Here is a 17,172-nt window from a genome sequence, read left to right as displayed (position 1 = left end):
TGACATTTGGAAAGCCCTAATTTGGTTTGAATTTAAGGTGTGGTGTATTTATCTCCCCTTCTGGGATGGGCCCTTGTTGAAGCAGTTATTAGGTAATTCTGTGCAAGTCATGGATTGCAAGTCAGGGAGGCCATCAAGCTAAATCTACAGCAGGGATGGAGTTGAGAGGACATGGAGGATGACTACTGGGCAGTCTCAAAGTAGTTCAGAAAAACACTCCCAACTAGGACTGGGCGATATGGCCCTAAAATAATATGATGATATTTCAGGGTATTTTGACAATAATGATATTCTTTCTGATATGAACAAAACACTGAAAAATACTTTTATTAATTTCAAGCATAGACTATTTCAACAAAACAAATGTTATATTAATATTAGTAATATGGAATATATTTACATATATTAATAATATTAAATGGCTTTATTTTAATAAACATTCAACAAAAATATCTGTAAACCTTTCCTTATTTTGTAAACAACAGTAACTTACCAAGGTCCCAATCTCAATTTACTGGTTGATCCCCATCCTCATCCTCACCTATGGTCATGAGCTTTGGGTAATGACTTAAATAATGAGATTGCATATATAACCAGCTGGAATGAGTTTTGGCCGGATGGCTGTTGGGTATATTCTCTAGGACTAAGTTTGGGGGGAACTGTTAACACTTCACTTTGAGAGGAGCCAGTTGAAGTGGTTCGGGAATCTGTTAAGAATGCCACCTGTACTCAGCACACTGGATATCAAGTATGACCAACTGAGAGGAGGCCTCGCAGCAGACCCAGGGCTGTTCTGAGGGACTATATTTCCCGGCTGGGCTGGGAACTCGTGATCCCCCAAGAGTTAACTGAAGTTGCAGGGGGACAGACGCACCTGGGCTTCTTTGCTTGCTGTTTTGCCACAGTGACCATGAAAGTGACCAAAGCGGAAAGAAAACAATTTTATTTATTTTTTTGGGGTGACACTTTTTGCAAACCAGCAACTAACAAGCTAAACTAGACATGTAGGAGTAGGATGTGCTGAAATTCACTATTGTAGATCTGCAGCCGCAATGACATTTGTGCAAACAGGTAAGCGACTGACAACACTGCACTCATTTTGTTGAGACTGTCATACATAGAAAACCCATGGTAGGTCCACTCATGACTGCCATAGATTAAGAATCCTGATAAAAAGGCTCTACAATGTATGGAACTTCAAAGCAATTTTGACCGAAGGCATGTACCGTATATGTGCCACTGAACAATCAACATCTACATCCAGGGCTTCCATTTTTAACATCAGAAATTTATGCAGTTTTAATTTTCTTTGCAGTGATATATTCCTCTGGTAAACTATTTATTTATTACCCATGAAATATCTATATCTACTTTATAGAAAAGTTAATTAGTTGAAGAGTATCTCACACTGCACTTCCTGTATCTGAATGGATGCTTCCAAAACAGAAAATCTGTAGTAGTAATGTTCCTGAAAGTAAAAAACGAATATGATTATATCACCACGTCACTGTCCACAACCACATGGTGGCACCACAAACCTTGAAAAAATCTTACTTGAAAAGAGAATGTACTGCGACTTTCAAGGTACACAATCACACAAAGGGGGCATATAACATCCCTTTTAAACAAGTTTACACTGTTCTGGGATCTTAATGAAAGACCTTTAACAAGCCATAGCCAAATTACCACAAGGATCAAACAAAGCAGCATTCACCGCCTGTGTATACGGCCCTTTTCAGAATGAGCACTTTCAGTTACAGCTCAGTTCAGTATAAGGCCCTCGGTAGTGAAGATTGCGGAGCTAAAGGTCTGTTGTGTTTCCAAGTACTTCTCAGGACTTGTGATTTACTCTGGTTAAACTTACTCAGAGAGGAGGGGCGGGACAACTTCTACTTAGGAAGAAGCACGAATTCGATCAGGACTTATCTTATATTCACACCTATAACCTATAACCACAGACTGTGTGGTTATATTTCACACTGTGGGATGGTATACACTCCGGATGCCAAAGTTAACATTTATATGTGCCGTTTAAAATGACTGGATCAACAAATCTACCACTAGTTTTTCCTGAAAGTGTAGAGAATAGCAATAAACCAGTATGTGATGATCTAAGGGTGTACAGGGCACTGTAGGGATAAATGTGCCCAGAAAGTCATGCAACAGGAGGAGCACTTGTAGGATAAAATTGGGCAGATAGCTCGGTCAATGAGAGCTCTGGCTGCTGAATCATGGTGACTGAAAGTGAAAGTTAAGATAAAGATACACTAGATGGCAGCAGATAGTAACATCAGAGCTCCACAAGCTTAATCTTCATGCTGAGACAGTCTCCACTGTGATATTTTCAAATGGCACTCGCAGCCTGTGCTTGTGCGTGACCCATCATCAATTACACTGGATCCTTGTCCATATGAGGTTTTAACATTTTTAATTCAGCGTATCAGCATGACAACAGGCCTCTCGGGGGGCAGCCTTAAAAGTCAATTCAGGATCCAGTTTAGCCTGGATTTCATTACCCATCACAAACATCACTTTCTGTGCCATACACAGCTAAAGAGCCTAATCCCTTCCCAGCACGTCTGCAGATTACTCTTCAGCCACGAGCTCTGACTGCGGAGAGTGAGAGACGAGAAGACGACAGTCGAAGCTGCTGTTCTTGTCACTTTGACAGAATCAAGGCCAGGCAGCACTCGGAGCTCGTACTACCAGAGAGATTACATGAACTCAACATGGAATTAACAGCCCAGAATAAATAACAAACACTTCCTGAAGCAGCCACAGAGAGAGAGAGAGAGAGAGAGAGAGAGAGAGAGAGAGATGTAGACAGAGCTCAAGAGAGAACACAGGGAATTGAGAAAAAAAAGATAGCAAACACAAAAACAAAGTCAGTGTGTATGTCTGTGTGGAAGAGAGAGAGAGGGGAAAGAAACAATAGGAGAACGAGACATGCAGAGCATGGGAGAGCTAGAGCGGAAACAAATGAGAAGAGAGATAGCACCAAGACACTATCAGTGTGGGTGTGTGTCTTTGACAGTGTGAGAAAGTATGAGAAACAGGTGGAAACAACTGAAACAAAAACAGAGGTCAGAGAGGAGATTCAGTTTTAGTTTCAGACTGACTCCTAGATCAAGTGTTCTTTAAATAACAAGACTGCTCTGTGATATTACAGGTCTTACCCTGTGCAACAGCTACATACACTTACTCCCAGAAGATCAGAACTGAGGCTTTTTTTATTATTATTTTATTATTTTTTAACATTCCCATATATAATACATCAGTCAGATACTAAAACGATCAAAGAACTCTGTCAAGAGCAGCCTGGTCAAAGAAGTGCAACTCTTATTGATCTCCTGCCTCAGAGCTGCCCACCTCTCGTCCTCAAAAGTAACAGAGCATTATGTAAGACGACCAGTGACTGTAAGCAGGAGTGACTGCCGGGTGCCAGTGGCTCAGGGACGGCAGCTCAATCCGAACAAATCGCCCCTCGTCCTGTTGCTATGAATGCTGGGAATATTCCTTGGCCTTGATGCATCCGTTCCACACTAGTGAGAGTGAGTGGCTCCACAGAGAAAAAGCCTTTAAACAAAGGCAACTTAGCATGCGCAGCACAAAGCGCTTATCTTCTCTCTGTCCCTCACTGCCTGCCTCGCTCTCCTTCTCTCTCGGCCTCATCCTTATATTCACCACTCCACAAGCAAATAAATTATGCATCTAGCTGAGTACGGCTGAGCAATGCTGAGAACAGAGCTGGTGGGGAGAGAGAGAGAGAGAGAGAGAGAGAGAGAGAGAGAGAAAGGAGGGAGTGAGTAATTTAAAAATGTTCTTGTGGTGTAGATGATGCAAATTAAATATGGTCTAAATTTGTTTATTCATTAAGGCTTACTTGAATTTAAACGAGAGAGAGAGAGAGAAGGAGGGAGAGAGAGAAGTAAAGTGAAAAAAAGATTAAAATTTTCTTGTGCTGTAGATGAAGCCTATTAAATTTGGTCTATAAATACAGTATGTTTACGCAATAAGGCTTACTTGAATTGAAATTGGACAGACAGAGAGAGCGAGAGAGAGGGGGAGAGAGAGAGAGAGAGAGAGAGAGAGAGAGAGAGAGAGACCAATAGAGCAAGGGCGGTGTGAGAGAGAGGAAGCTGGTTCCAGTTACTTCAGTGATGCGAATAAAATACGGTCTAAATATGTCCATGCCTATAAAGCTTAAAGGGATAAAGCGTGTGAGAGAGATAAAGAGTGAATGAGAAAGGAGAACGAAATGAGGAAGGATGAATGAGAAGGGAGATAAAAAAGAGGAGAGACAAAAACTGGAGAAAGAGCAGTGAAAGGGAGGGGAAGTGAAAGTGAAAAGCGAATGAGAAACAAAAAGAAGAAAAATGAGAAAAGACTAGAATTAGAGTGTGGACATTGGAAAGTGGGGAAAGTTTGAACGGGCCGGAGTCTGGCGTGGAGAGATCAGAGTGTGAGGGGTGATGCTGCTGGGCAGGATGCTTTTTTTACATCACCTTCTAAAAATAGCTCAGAATGTTCTTCACCCTCGCCTTTCTGTCATGCGCAGCAGAGGGGGGGGGGGGGGGGGGGAGTGAGAGGAGAAAGAGCGAGAGAGAACAAGAGAAATGGGAAGGCGGGGCAGATGAGAAACGCATCATTGAGCACAGCCCTCCCTCCTCCTCATTCACAGTGTCTAATGAGGAGGAGAAGGTGAGAAAGTGCTGAATGAACACCCCATTGATCCTTCCCTAATGACGGCAGAACACAGATAGGTCTAACAGAATTAGCCTCCCTAATGCTAATGCAGTCAGTGGAACAGATAGCCTGAGCACACTTTGCTTAGCATCTGTAGCGCTCCAGTGCACTTGCCAGGGTTGGGTGGTTGGGAGGGGTCTGACCAAGCTTGTGACAAGTACATAATCTGAAGTGAAGTTGGGTTAGGCTGTAGGTTTCTCCAAGTAGAACACAGTGCTTTGTTTATGACCCAGAAACACAGCCTAAAGACACAGGGTCAATTCGAGTCACCGTCAGCTATCTCACCTAAGAACAGAGGTGCTGAATCTAGAACCTGAACAACACTCTTCAGGGCCTAGCCATGGTCACTCCAAATGTTATATTATAGCACACAGTAAGAGAAACTTCACTACAAAGACTACACTTTGGAAAGCAAACATTTCTGCTTCTGCTCTTCTTGGAAGGCTTTGACATAATGGAACTTTTTTTTTTTTTTTTCGTTAAACTATTTATATACACCAGGGCTTTGTAAACACTAGGGCTGTGCCATGTGGTATTGTTTGCAACACTGTCATAATTCTTAAAATGGTTTTAAAAATGAATAAATAAAATCAACTTTGTAACAGTGATATTCTGACTTGTTTATCTGATGATAACATGCAGTAACCCATAATATGGCATACGTTCTTTACATGAGTCATTTAGGCAGAGTGAAGTACGGTGGAAAGGCTCTAAGGTGGAGGAATTTGCTCCAAAAGGGGAGTGTGGAGGTGGGTTGGTTACAAAATATCAGATGTACAGTAAACCATGGTATTATGTAAGAAATGAAAGAAGTCTATAACAACAGAACAGAACACAACTAATCTGTTCACTGCCTCAAACAGAAACACCTGGTTGAAGATGAGGAAAATTTAAAATGACTTTAGAAGTGTTCAACAGCCAATGAGCTCTAACCCAGGCAGATAGACTACAGTGACTCAGCAAAGCAACTATTCGGTATTTGTTTTATTTTACTGTGAAGTTCTAAGGTTACTTTTTGTATAATTGCTTAGGTTTGCTATTTATATGAACACAATATATTTTCTGCACTTTGGTTTTGAGGTAAATTTATATGTTACACTTTATTTTATTTACAAAATCAGAATCTTTTTAAATGTTTGAAACTCACATTCATTTTTAGTAAAATAAAATTAATAAATAACAATTTAATATATAGCAGGGCGGCACGGTGGTGCAGCAGGTAGTGTCGAAGTCACCCTAGCTCCAGGGACCTGGAGGTTGTGGGTTCGAGTCCCACTCCGGGTGACTGTCTGTGAGGAGTTGGTGTGTTCTCCCCTGTGGGTTTCCTCCGGTTTCCTCCCACAGTCCAAAAACACAAGTTAGTAGGTGGATTGGCGACTCAAAACGTGTCCGTGAGTGTGTGTATTGTCTTGTGAAGGAATATACTCTCTCTAGGGTGTATTCTTGCCTTGCGCCCAATGATTCCAGGTAGGCTCTGGACCCACCGTGACCCTGAACTGGATAAGCGCTTACAGATAATGGATAATGTATAGTTAATATTTCATTAACATTTATTTTGTTGCAATTGCGTGTTTTTGAAAAAATAAAAGTAATTTTCATTGTTTTGTCATATCGCCAAGTATATCGTTATCACCAAAATACCCTGAAATATTGTGATATTATATTAGGGCAATATCGCCCGCCCCATAGTAAACACAATAGACCGTTTTCGAGCTAGCAAATGGTGGGGCAACATCCTTAGAATTGCATAAAAGGTATCTTTGATTAAAATTACGTCACATCTAGAGCTTGACCTTGGCCAAAATAAAATATCTGCCAAGAATTGAAAGCAACATGACAAGTTAAATTCACCAAGTTCATTAAGGAGTGTCTACAATTTTTGGCTCTGTAGTGTATAGAAATGAAAAATATCACAGTGCAGTAGATTATTGTGGGAAGGCATTTTCAAACTGTACGTCCCTGCACATGCTGGTATGTCATGGCAGGCACATGAACACTTTACCTTATGTCTGCACTTTCTGTTGCCTGTGAGATGTGCATGGAAGTAAAGGGGAGATAAATTCTGAGGAAAATCAGTATTCAGCAGAACATCTGTTGCCTAAAATGGCTGCCCAGTGTGGCCTGACACACTGTAAAGCCTTGTTAAAATTGAACAGTTCTCAGTAAGTCAGATTGTGCCCTAAAGCATATTTGCTGGATTTATCTGCACTGTGTGATACTTATATAGATCCACAGACACCACATTCTCTATATTTGACTATCTCTCTGACTTACATTGACACCTTCCATGAACAGCTACCAAATACAAGTTGGAATCAACTCCAGACCACTTATCTCCTTCATTTATTATATAAAATATAAGGAACAGGTTGAACCTGTTTACTTATTATTAGTCAAATAACCTGTTGCTTTTGAGTCTGTGAAAATGGAGGGGCAATGTAAAAATGGCTGTAATTCTTAAAATAGTTCATGCAATATTTCTGTTACTTGAACCACGGACCAGTTATTTCTGGACCCAAATTTAATACTTTCATTCACATTACTGAAAACCAGGTATCAAAATAAAAGGAAAAGCAGGATGTGATGATAGACAGGATGTTTGCACCATGCTAACTGGTAGTTAAAAGCTTCCATTACTTGTTAGCTTCATTAGGCTCATGTCTTCACTGTAAAATGAATGCCCCTCCGAGACACAACCTGAGACAGGGACTGACAACAAGGTCAGGGTTGGCATTACGAGGGATTCACAGTGTTTGCAGGCAGCATGCAGCTGTTCTTGCCACACTGACAGTCACTGGGAGCAATGACCTACACATTGAACAAAACAAGGGAAGAAATATTATATACTGTTTATATGCTCCCAAGGGCGTAATTCTTCCTGACTTGCACTCAGTGTTTCTGGGTAGGCTCCGGACCCACCGCAACCCTGAACTGGATAAAGACAATGAATGAATGAATGAATGAATGTGCGAAAGTGAAAACGTTCTATCTTTCCCACTGTTACAAGCACTGTTATAAGTTGTTCACAATGTGTTTCAGCTCTTAGGAGGGTTTATTTATTTAATAATTTATTATTTTAAAGTCTTCTTAATCTATCTCTATACTCTTTCTGCTTCTTGAAATACTTGAGGTAGTAATGCTTTGAGAATGTTGTCATGACACAAGACAGATATTTACCACCTTTTGTGGTTTAAAAGAAAAAAAAAATTGTTTCAGTTGAACATTTTCTTGTGAATTTGAGTAATGTGCATATAAATGTACAGTAATGAACATTTGTAGTGTATTCAGTCTACAATTTTAGAAGCATGTCCTTTTGTCACAGTGTGACAACATTTTAATTTTGTGATGAATATCGAGATCAAAAAATGTATGGTCTTATCACCCATTCATTCATCCATTATCTGTAAGCACTTATCCAGTTCAGGGTCACGGTGGGTCCAGAGCCTACCTGGAATCACTGGGCGCCAGTCCTTCACAGGGCAACACACACACACCCCTACGGACACTTTTGAGTCGCCAATAAACCTACCAACGTGTGTTTTTGGACTGTAGGAGGAAACCGGAGCACCCAGAGGAAACCCACGTGGACACAGGGAGAACACACCAAACTACTCACAGACAGTCACACAGAGTGGGAATCGAACCCACAACCTCCAGGTCCCTGGAGCGGTGTGACTGCGACACTACCTGCTGCGACACCGTGCCACCCAGTATGCACTTGTACATTATGACCCAGCTCTAACTTAAAAACTAAGTAAATATTATATTTGCATTTGAGAAAAGATATACCCCCTATTCTTCCCCAAAAACTAAAATTTATATCTGGAGCCTGGTTTCTCCATCCACATTATTTTAATGTAATGCACCAATGACACATGCACACAGGCTGCGTTCTTATCATCTGTAGGCATCAAACAGAAATCAAGTATCTAAGAAACCATATGTGCTCAAAAACAGCCCCTGCTGCCATGTGTGAGGGCGAGTTCAATGGCGCTTTTTAAACCGAACCCTACAGAACAGCTTTGCTGTCAGCGGGTGGACTCTTCTGTGGGCGCCTTGTTACACGCTTGCTAAAGTTCTAATTGAGCTCTTTGAAAACCATGCAAGAGAAAGAGTAAAAGAGGGAGCTAATTGTCCCATATGTGGGCCAAAGGCTGGCTCGCCCTCATTCACCGTCTCCTGCCAACAATCTAGATGAAGGGATTGTCTCAGTCCACTAAAGTAGGTCATCTTCCCTTCAGCGTAGAGCATGGAGGCCCTTGTCCATTCAAGTGCAGGTCTACCAAGTGGTGGTCAGCCTCATGTCATGCCTCAAAGCACCACACAATCCACAGAGTTTGCCTCTGTTCCCAGGAACCACTGGAGTGAGGTGAGATTAGGCCTCTAAACTGATCCTAAAATGTTCTGAACTGAAATTAAAGAGCAGGAAGATTCACCAAGCTTGAAGGTCTTTCAGAGTCTGTGTGATGAGCTTTTGCTCAGTCACCAGTATGTTCTGCTCTAAATGATCTCACACTCACTTTGTTTTAAAATAAATAAATAAATAAAAACACCCACAACACTCGACCCACTTTTAAAAAAGACCCAGTTCTCTAAAAATAACCTGGACTTCCACCCATTCTTAAACTTCAGAGCTTCAATGCTGCAATTACTTTATACATCCAAAACAGCTCGGGCAAAAGGATGTCAACATAAATAGCAGCACAGCCTAATGTAGATGTAGAGCACAAGGGCAGCTATAAATATTTCAACAGAAGTCAGAACTTTGAGAGCTTTTCCAAGCCTCAGCAAGTCTATTTTAAGCACTCCTGACTACTACATGATGCAGGCCTTTTCATATAAAAGTTTCTTCTTGAGACCTCATACGCCAAAGGATTTATTTTATATAAAAGCATTTTACCATATAAACAGAGATATCACAGGAAAACAGAATAGCAGTTCTTAAATGTAGATGAGTATGGTTCTTCTACAGATGCAGTGCTATATGTTTGGGATGTGTTGGTGTACGACTGCAGTTCCCCATCAATGTCATCCACTCAGTGCAGCATTATCACCTTACCACTAAAGGAACAATTTGCAGACAATACAAGTAACAGTAGCCTGACCGTTGTTACTGGATATCTAAAAAGGACTATTGATTTTTACATATACGAGCCTCACAGAAGGGGTAAATAATCAGCAGCTTTTGCTGTCCAATCAGGATAAAGACCAGGACAGTGTAAAGGCTGATAAAGTGAAAACAAATATGCACAATGTGCAACATTAAAAATACACCATATTAAATCACTTTCATGATGTTCCCTGTACATGACGGAGTGCTGTAAATTGTTCCTGGCACTGTAATTCAGCAGATCCTCAGTAAAAAGCTATGCATAAAAGCCAAGCTGAGTGAACAACGGACTCTACTGTGATATACAGTTCATAAATTCTTGTATTTTTATAGAGGACATGTGGAAAAGTTCAGTTTTTCAGAGCATGTGCACATAGGTTTGGGGGTCTGGAGCTTCTCTCCACCCACAAACTGTCAAATAAAACAACCCACTCCTAGCAGAATTGCTAAAGCTCAGCTAGATTTGTAGGCCTTCGAGAATTAAGTGCAAGTGTTACGTCCCATCACATTTCAACAGGCTTGAACTCGGACCATATACAGAACTGAATTTATAGGTCCCTCAATGGCAAAATGTCCAGGTCATGATGTAGTTTTTATAGAGGTATTTTGCTGATCAGCTTTTAATATATTGACAATTTTCCATTAAAGGGACACTATGTAAAATTTTACCTTAAAGTCACATCTTCAAAATCATTGTGATGCTTCATTGACCTGTAACAAAGAGAACAGGGGCATTGCCATTGCTACTCTGTGCTCAGCACTGCAGAAACTGCACTATGTATGTTTGGAGGAGGGTAGGAAACCAACACCTTGCTCATGACACTAGGGAGAGTCCCATGAGAAAAAAAAAAACAATCTGACCTGGTGTTTCTTTAAAATTACACAGAAATGGGTTTTGTGGAAATTCTTTAAATTACACAGTTCCTGTTTTCATGAGCAATATTTCACCATCACTGCTGTGTCAGATCCACAGTTACCATTGTAACAAACACTGATGTCACCACTACATAGCTGCAGTGGTGAGAACAATGCACCACCCTAATCATACCTGCTCTGTGGGGGTCTGTGTTTCCTGCCTATTGAAGAACACTGAAAGTGATGGGGCAGCTAACAAATTACGCAGAGCAACAGACTGACTACAGCCTGTAATTGTGTAACTACAAAGTGACCCATATGGTCAGTGGAGTTGATGAAAATTGACTACGAGTGCAGAAATATGATAATGTTTTTGCTGATTAATGTATAATATAGTTTATTACAATAGAACTAATAAATCATTAACATACCCAGATGACACCATTGTATATAGTTAACTATAGCCCCACAGCTCCATTATTTTCACATTTGTAAAGAGCAGACATAATGCAAGTTTATTCAAAGGTAAATATAGTCTCATATTATGGTTTGGGAAGAGAGAAACAATGAGAGAATACATATAAACCACAGTCTTTTCATTCAAGAAAACCAAGTTATCTTTTGAGCCTGTTTGGTAACGGAGAGAACTTCATGACACACTGAAAGTCACAAAACATCCGGCAATGATTCACCACTGCTACCTCTGTAAATCTGATAGCACAACTAGATCTGTCTGAGCTTTGCTTCAAACGAATGCTAATCAGAGACAAAATTAGAGTCCACATTGTTTTTCCCTTGTCTACAGTGTGAAAGCACTACAGTATAAATAGAGCTGCCACAGATATAAATAGATACATGCCCCAATCTATTACTTGTCTCACTTTACTTAGCATGATACCCTGCCTGGTTAAAAAAATAGATTTCATTTGAGTGGTATGAGTTTTAAATAAGCAAATACTTAAAAGCCTGTGACTGGGAAACTATCACAGGGATTAACACGTTTCAGCCAGCAACAATCCTTTTCATTTTAATGTGAAGCTAACAATGCCAATGCAATTTGTAGGAATGAACTTGAGGTGATAAGAAAAATATCCTCACACATTTCTTTGAAACCAAAAAGATCAGCTGAAAAGAATGGAAGCTGCAATTGAAGCTGCTGTAAATGGTGGACACAGTAAATGCCATAGGCTGATGTTTACTTTCTTTGGCTCCTGGGTAATTGTGTGCTATAAATATCGCCTGTCGCTTGCTGATGCTGAAAAATTAATAACAATTTTGCACAGATATGCAGGTCCAATAGAAATAGAATCATTAGCTAGAATCCCACTTAGATCAATGTTTCAGCACTTAGACCATTACATAAAAACAGAGGGACTTCTAGCAAAACTGTGTGGAAGATCAGGCCATATGGAGAGCCGAAAGGCAGACAGCTCTTGACCAAGTTATTCCATAAAAGCAGCTGTTTCCACAATCACGAACGAATGAGTGGTTCTCATGTTATTTGAAGTTCAAAAATTTTAAACCCTCCGGTACAAAGCATGCTGACCACCACGCAATATCTAACAAAAACCATTGTGTAAAGACAGCACAGTCTTAGTACTTTTACTTCTGGTATGTTAGCAAGTTCCTTGGCATTCACAGTGGGATACTAGTCTCTGAGCTAAATTAGGCCATTGAGAGGTTTCAATGAAGTCTAATAAAATTTGAGACAGTTAAAAGACTAACAGTACCACATTGTCAGTTTCACTGCATCACTTCATACCTGCTCTATGGGGGTGCCATGACCGCCCTAACATTAAAGAACAGGGTGAAATGGGGGCTAACACATATGCAGAGAAACAGTTTGTAATATTAGAGCATCAAAGTCAACTTCATAATAAGTGGAACTGATCAAGTGTGCAATAAGTACAATAAATGCTGGAATACTGCTGTGAGGATTTGCTGGCATTCAGCCATGAGAACTTTAACGAAGTCAGGGTCTGTAGTTGGACCAGTTCTGAAATGCCTCCATCTAATCTCAGAAGTTCTGAACGGTGGTAAGTCATTACAGAAATGCAGTTTCAATACTTCACAGATTAATGCTGGAAATGTTTTACCCCTGAAGTTCACATCCCTTATAAAGGGTGTCTAAATTTCTGAACCTTTGTAACTAGTAAATTACTAGTTAATAAACTTACCATCAAAATGTATGTACACTCGTGTGTTACATATTGTTGTGGAAAGCTGTAAATCTTTATGCCATGTATTGTAGCTTACAGGAAAATGAGAGAGCAACAAATCATTGATCATCAGATAAAGAAACTGTACATTACAGCTATTATCCAGATTGAAGGTTCAGAATTGTGAAAGACCATCACGTGCAAAAGCTCATTATGAAGAAACAATCTCAAACAACAAAACACGGAGCACATGGCCATACCTTCCTTGCGCTGTTATAGGTTACCATGGTTTCACTGTTGTTGGTTTGCATTTGTAACTTGTTCCTGGTCATGTTTCATTCTGGTAAGTGTGAAGTCGTTTAGTTCACTACAACTCTTCTGTGTACAAGATAAAACCTTTAGCAGGACAAGTACAGAAAAGAGCATCAGCTGTGTTACAGTGTCACAACAGTCCACCTGGCCTTCTGGATGTGCTTTTATATGCCATACCCCTGAACAGTTTTCATTTTTAAAAAAATTACCGTAAAGAAGTAGAGTGCTTATGCAAGAACACCCAGGGCTAAGACTGTCCACGGGGATGAAATGGGTTTAAAGAGAGAAAATCATTACTGAATTCCATGAGGCAGAAAACTCACTGGGTAACCTGACTACCTTTGGTGGATGTAATTAGACTTCTGCAGCCGACCTCTGCGGATGTTCATTTCTCGATGGACCTGTTGAAGCACCTTGGGCCCACAGGATATAGGGCAGGAATTTAAGCTTCAAGACTGAAATGTAGGTCCTGCAACTGGGGCACCTTCAATCTCAGCTCAATCCAGATCCATGTTTAACATAACTGAGGTGAAGAGATTCTCAATATTAATGATTAAATAAAATAAATAAAACATGTTCTGACCTACACTCATTTAGTCATTTGTTTTGACACTTTGTGAGTCAGGACTTGACTCCACACAACTTTACTGATCAACAAAAAAAAAAATCTAAATCCAAATGTACGAAAACATTTTCAAAACAAAGTAAAATGTGAGTGTTCTCCCTGTGTCTGAGTGGGTTTCCTCCAGGTGCTCCGGTTTCCTCCCACAGTCCAAAAACACACGTTGGTAGGTGGATTGGTGACTCAAAAGTGTCTATAGGCTTGAGTGTGTGAGTGAATGCGCGAGTGTGTGTGGCGCCCCCTCCAGGGTGTGTTCCTGACCCACCGAGACCCTGAACTGGATAAGCGGTTACAGATAATGAATGAATAAATGTGATATAAAGCAATATTATGCCATCTACTGAAACCTATAACAAAGAAACAAATTGACAGTAGTAATTGGTTTCTACTTGTACATTGTACTTTATTCGTCCTACATCAAACTTGTCTTCACTTAAGCAGTGTTACTATCATCGTACATTGTACGCATGAATAACCACCATCACAGTAACAATGCAAAGGTTTCACAATCAATGTATTGTTTACAACTGAACCAAAGAATTATACAGAACACCCCTACATAATATTTACCAGGCATCACTGACATGTAATAGGGATAACAGAGCCTGTCATTGCGACTGTGGACACAGCACTGCAGAATCTGCACTATGTATCTTTTGGAGGAAGGTAGGAAACCTCCATCATCCTCCCCAATGATTTCAGTACATTTCTGTAAAAATGAAAAACTAGGGGGGAGACTCCTTCATCTTACGCAGTGTTCCTTTAAAGAGCCCCTCCAGGGAAATCACGTTGTTTACCTTGTTAACATGTTCTTGTGCTGTTGTTTATATGTTAGAAGACAAATCATAAGCGAAATCAACGCCATGAGCAAGCACTTCTCCCTTAAACCGCAATGTTCCAAAGGCAGCCTCAAATGCATTCACATATTTTTTGTGAATTTCTAAATATAGATTTAGATTTTGATGAAAAGAGATGGGTCAAGGGATTTCATCAAAGACCAGGTTTGTTACATTGCTGTGAGACTGTGATGGCATTCAGCCAAGACATTAGGTACTGATGCTGGATGATTAAGTACGGTACACAAACACCACTACATCTCTTCTAAAAGTTAATGGATGAAGCTCCATCCCCATCACTCCTGAGAACAATTCTTTTCACAGCTGAACTCCAGAGCTGGCTAGGAGGCTTTATACTCCACTTGCCACAGCTTGGCATTGATCATGGTGACCTTGGAGCTCAGTGGAGGTTATACAAGCTGTGCACGCACAACTGAACATCGACCACAACGTGTGCCCCTTAAAGCACCTGTGTTCATCATTAAGGGTGTCTATATAGTATGTATTAAGCCAAGTATAATATTTCAGAACGTCCCCCCACAGTCATTTAGGCTGACCTCTATGTTTAATTTCAGCATGCTCCCAAACCTGCTAACTTCCTAATTCTGTGTGATGAAGCACGCTTGTCATTCCAGATGACACTAGAGTCAAGCTAAACAACCAGTTGAACAAGACCAGGATGGTATTTCACCTAGGAGTTGGCCTGACATTTCTGTTAGACAGACTCGACTTTGGACTTCAGTGCTGACTAAACTGAGAAATTCTGCTTTGTGGCATAACCCCTTGGGTGGCTCATCGGTTCAACTTTTCCAAATGACCACAGAGAGTGCAGAAACCACTCGCATATTCAGATAAATATGTTCGTTCTTCAGAAGCGCTTCACCCCTGCGACTTCAGGTTAGTGCTGATCCGTTAAATTGTCTTCGGGAAGGTCTCAGTCTGAGAGAGGGACGTAAAAACAAGGCTGGATGTGAACCTACCTCGCATTGGGTTTTGAATCCACAGGATGCCGCCGATAAGATGCGGAGACTGGCCGAGCATCGTGAGCGCGAGGAGCACCTGTTCAACCGAACTGAACCGAAGAGAACCGAATCGTGGTTCAATCACGTGAGCATTTCTAACCGTGCGTGTGCATGGCACGGTTTCCCGCGCGTGGGGCAACTATAATATATCGCCTGAAATAATATAACTGAGGGCTTTCTGGCGTTTAAACCCTCCTCACCCTATTACTGTCGCTCGGCTTGGTCAGTGACTCGTTCTGAATGTAAAGCATGTAACAGAATAAGAGACAGATAACTTCCTGACAAACAACATTCAGATAGACGCCACTGACACAGATTTAGGCTACAGTTGGTAGATTTGTTCGTCTTTCGGCGGTCCCTCAGTGCAGTCCTCCAGCTCCTGGGCATCAGTGGGCGGATGACAACAGCGCATGAGCTGAATGATAGAAAAGCGCGAATTCGTACACTATGCGCATAGGTTTCTTTCAGTCTCCGCCGCCGCGGCCAAGACCATCACCATCTCATACAACACGCAACCAGAGCGGGGATGTGCTGCGAGCCAATCATAAAGTCTGCTCACCACCACATCAGCTTCCCACAGCTCCTACATTTCACTCGTTCCTGAGCCATTCCGCAGCTCTGCCTCTAAACCCCGGGCGTTTAAGCTTATCCTCACCACCTCTGGACGTTCAGAGCGAGTCTTACCTTCGACAGCCATTCTGTTACTCCACAGATTCACGCATAATTCTCCCGCTCTCTGTATCGCTGGACTCTCTCTCCCTCTCCCACTTTCTCTGCCTTTAACGCCTTACTCGTTAACACTTGCTGCACACACAGGCAGTCTTTCTGAAGCCGAGCGCTCGGCTAAAAGCGTGTGGCTTTATCTCCGAGAATTCTGGGTCTTGTAGTTGTCACACCTTCAGAGTCACCACCGAAGCCACGCTCCTCGAAGACACACCTCACAGGAACTTCATTTCCCAACAATAAATGCAGCGCCTCCACACAAAAACAGTGGCGGGATTTAACCCTAACGGTCACATAAAAACAAGACTGATTTTTCACGGAGCAGATTTATTTTATAACATGCAAGGCATGTTTTAAGTGTATTCAAGAAGACACAGGGGAAGCCTTGAAAATCCCTCTCTGAGCTAATAGATAATACAAAACATTTGTTAGTGGAAAGTAATTTTTTTTTCCACATTTAAGTATATTCAATCATGCACTGGCCATTTCTTGGCACTTGGTTTTATTATTTGGTTAAATATATTCAAACTAAATATACACAACATTACATTATTATGTAAATTATACTGAGTGTACATAATAATATACATTAACAAGGAAATGTTCACAGCACAACGCAGCACAGTGATGACATCTGTTTCGTTTTTAGGCTCCACAAAACACAAAAACAACACTAACGCCTAAATTAGGGTGACCAGACGTCCTCTTTTACCCGGATATGTCCTCTTTTTTAGACTTAAAAAATATCCGGGCGGAATTTGCAACTGTCCGGGATTTTGTTTTTCTA

At 41.0% G+C, this 17,172-nt stretch overlaps 1 protein-coding gene across 3 annotated transcripts in view; it reads right to left on the bottom strand.

Moving 5' to 3' along the window:
• The window catches only part of samd12 (sterile alpha motif domain containing 12), a 103,972-nt gene extending 87,490 nt beyond the window's left edge, over positions 1-16,482 (bottom strand). For 2 of the 3 annotated variants that reach the window (XR_010803754.1, XM_066675841.1), the window contains exon 1: positions 15,621-16,016. Coding sequence is in view for 2 of the 3 variants with exons in the window: in XM_066675841.1 (XP_066531938.1) it covers positions 15,621-15,681 (61 nt within the window). In the remaining variant the exon portion in view is untranslated. Of the gene's footprint in view, positions 1-15,620; positions 16,017-16,346 lie in introns of those variants that run through there. The other variant, XM_066675842.1, reaches the window with a different exon arrangement.
• Positions 16,483-17,172: the final 690 nt, after the last annotated feature.

Source organism: Hoplias malabaricus, chromosome 6 (assembly GCF_029633855.1).
Source record: "Hoplias malabaricus isolate fHopMal1 chromosome 6, fHopMal1.hap1, whole genome shotgun sequence".
Classification (NCBI taxonomy): Eukaryota; Metazoa; Chordata; class Actinopteri; order Characiformes; family Erythrinidae; genus Hoplias; species Hoplias malabaricus.
Note: the sequence above shows the minus strand (reverse complement) of the source record. Positions and strands in the feature narration are given on the sequence as shown.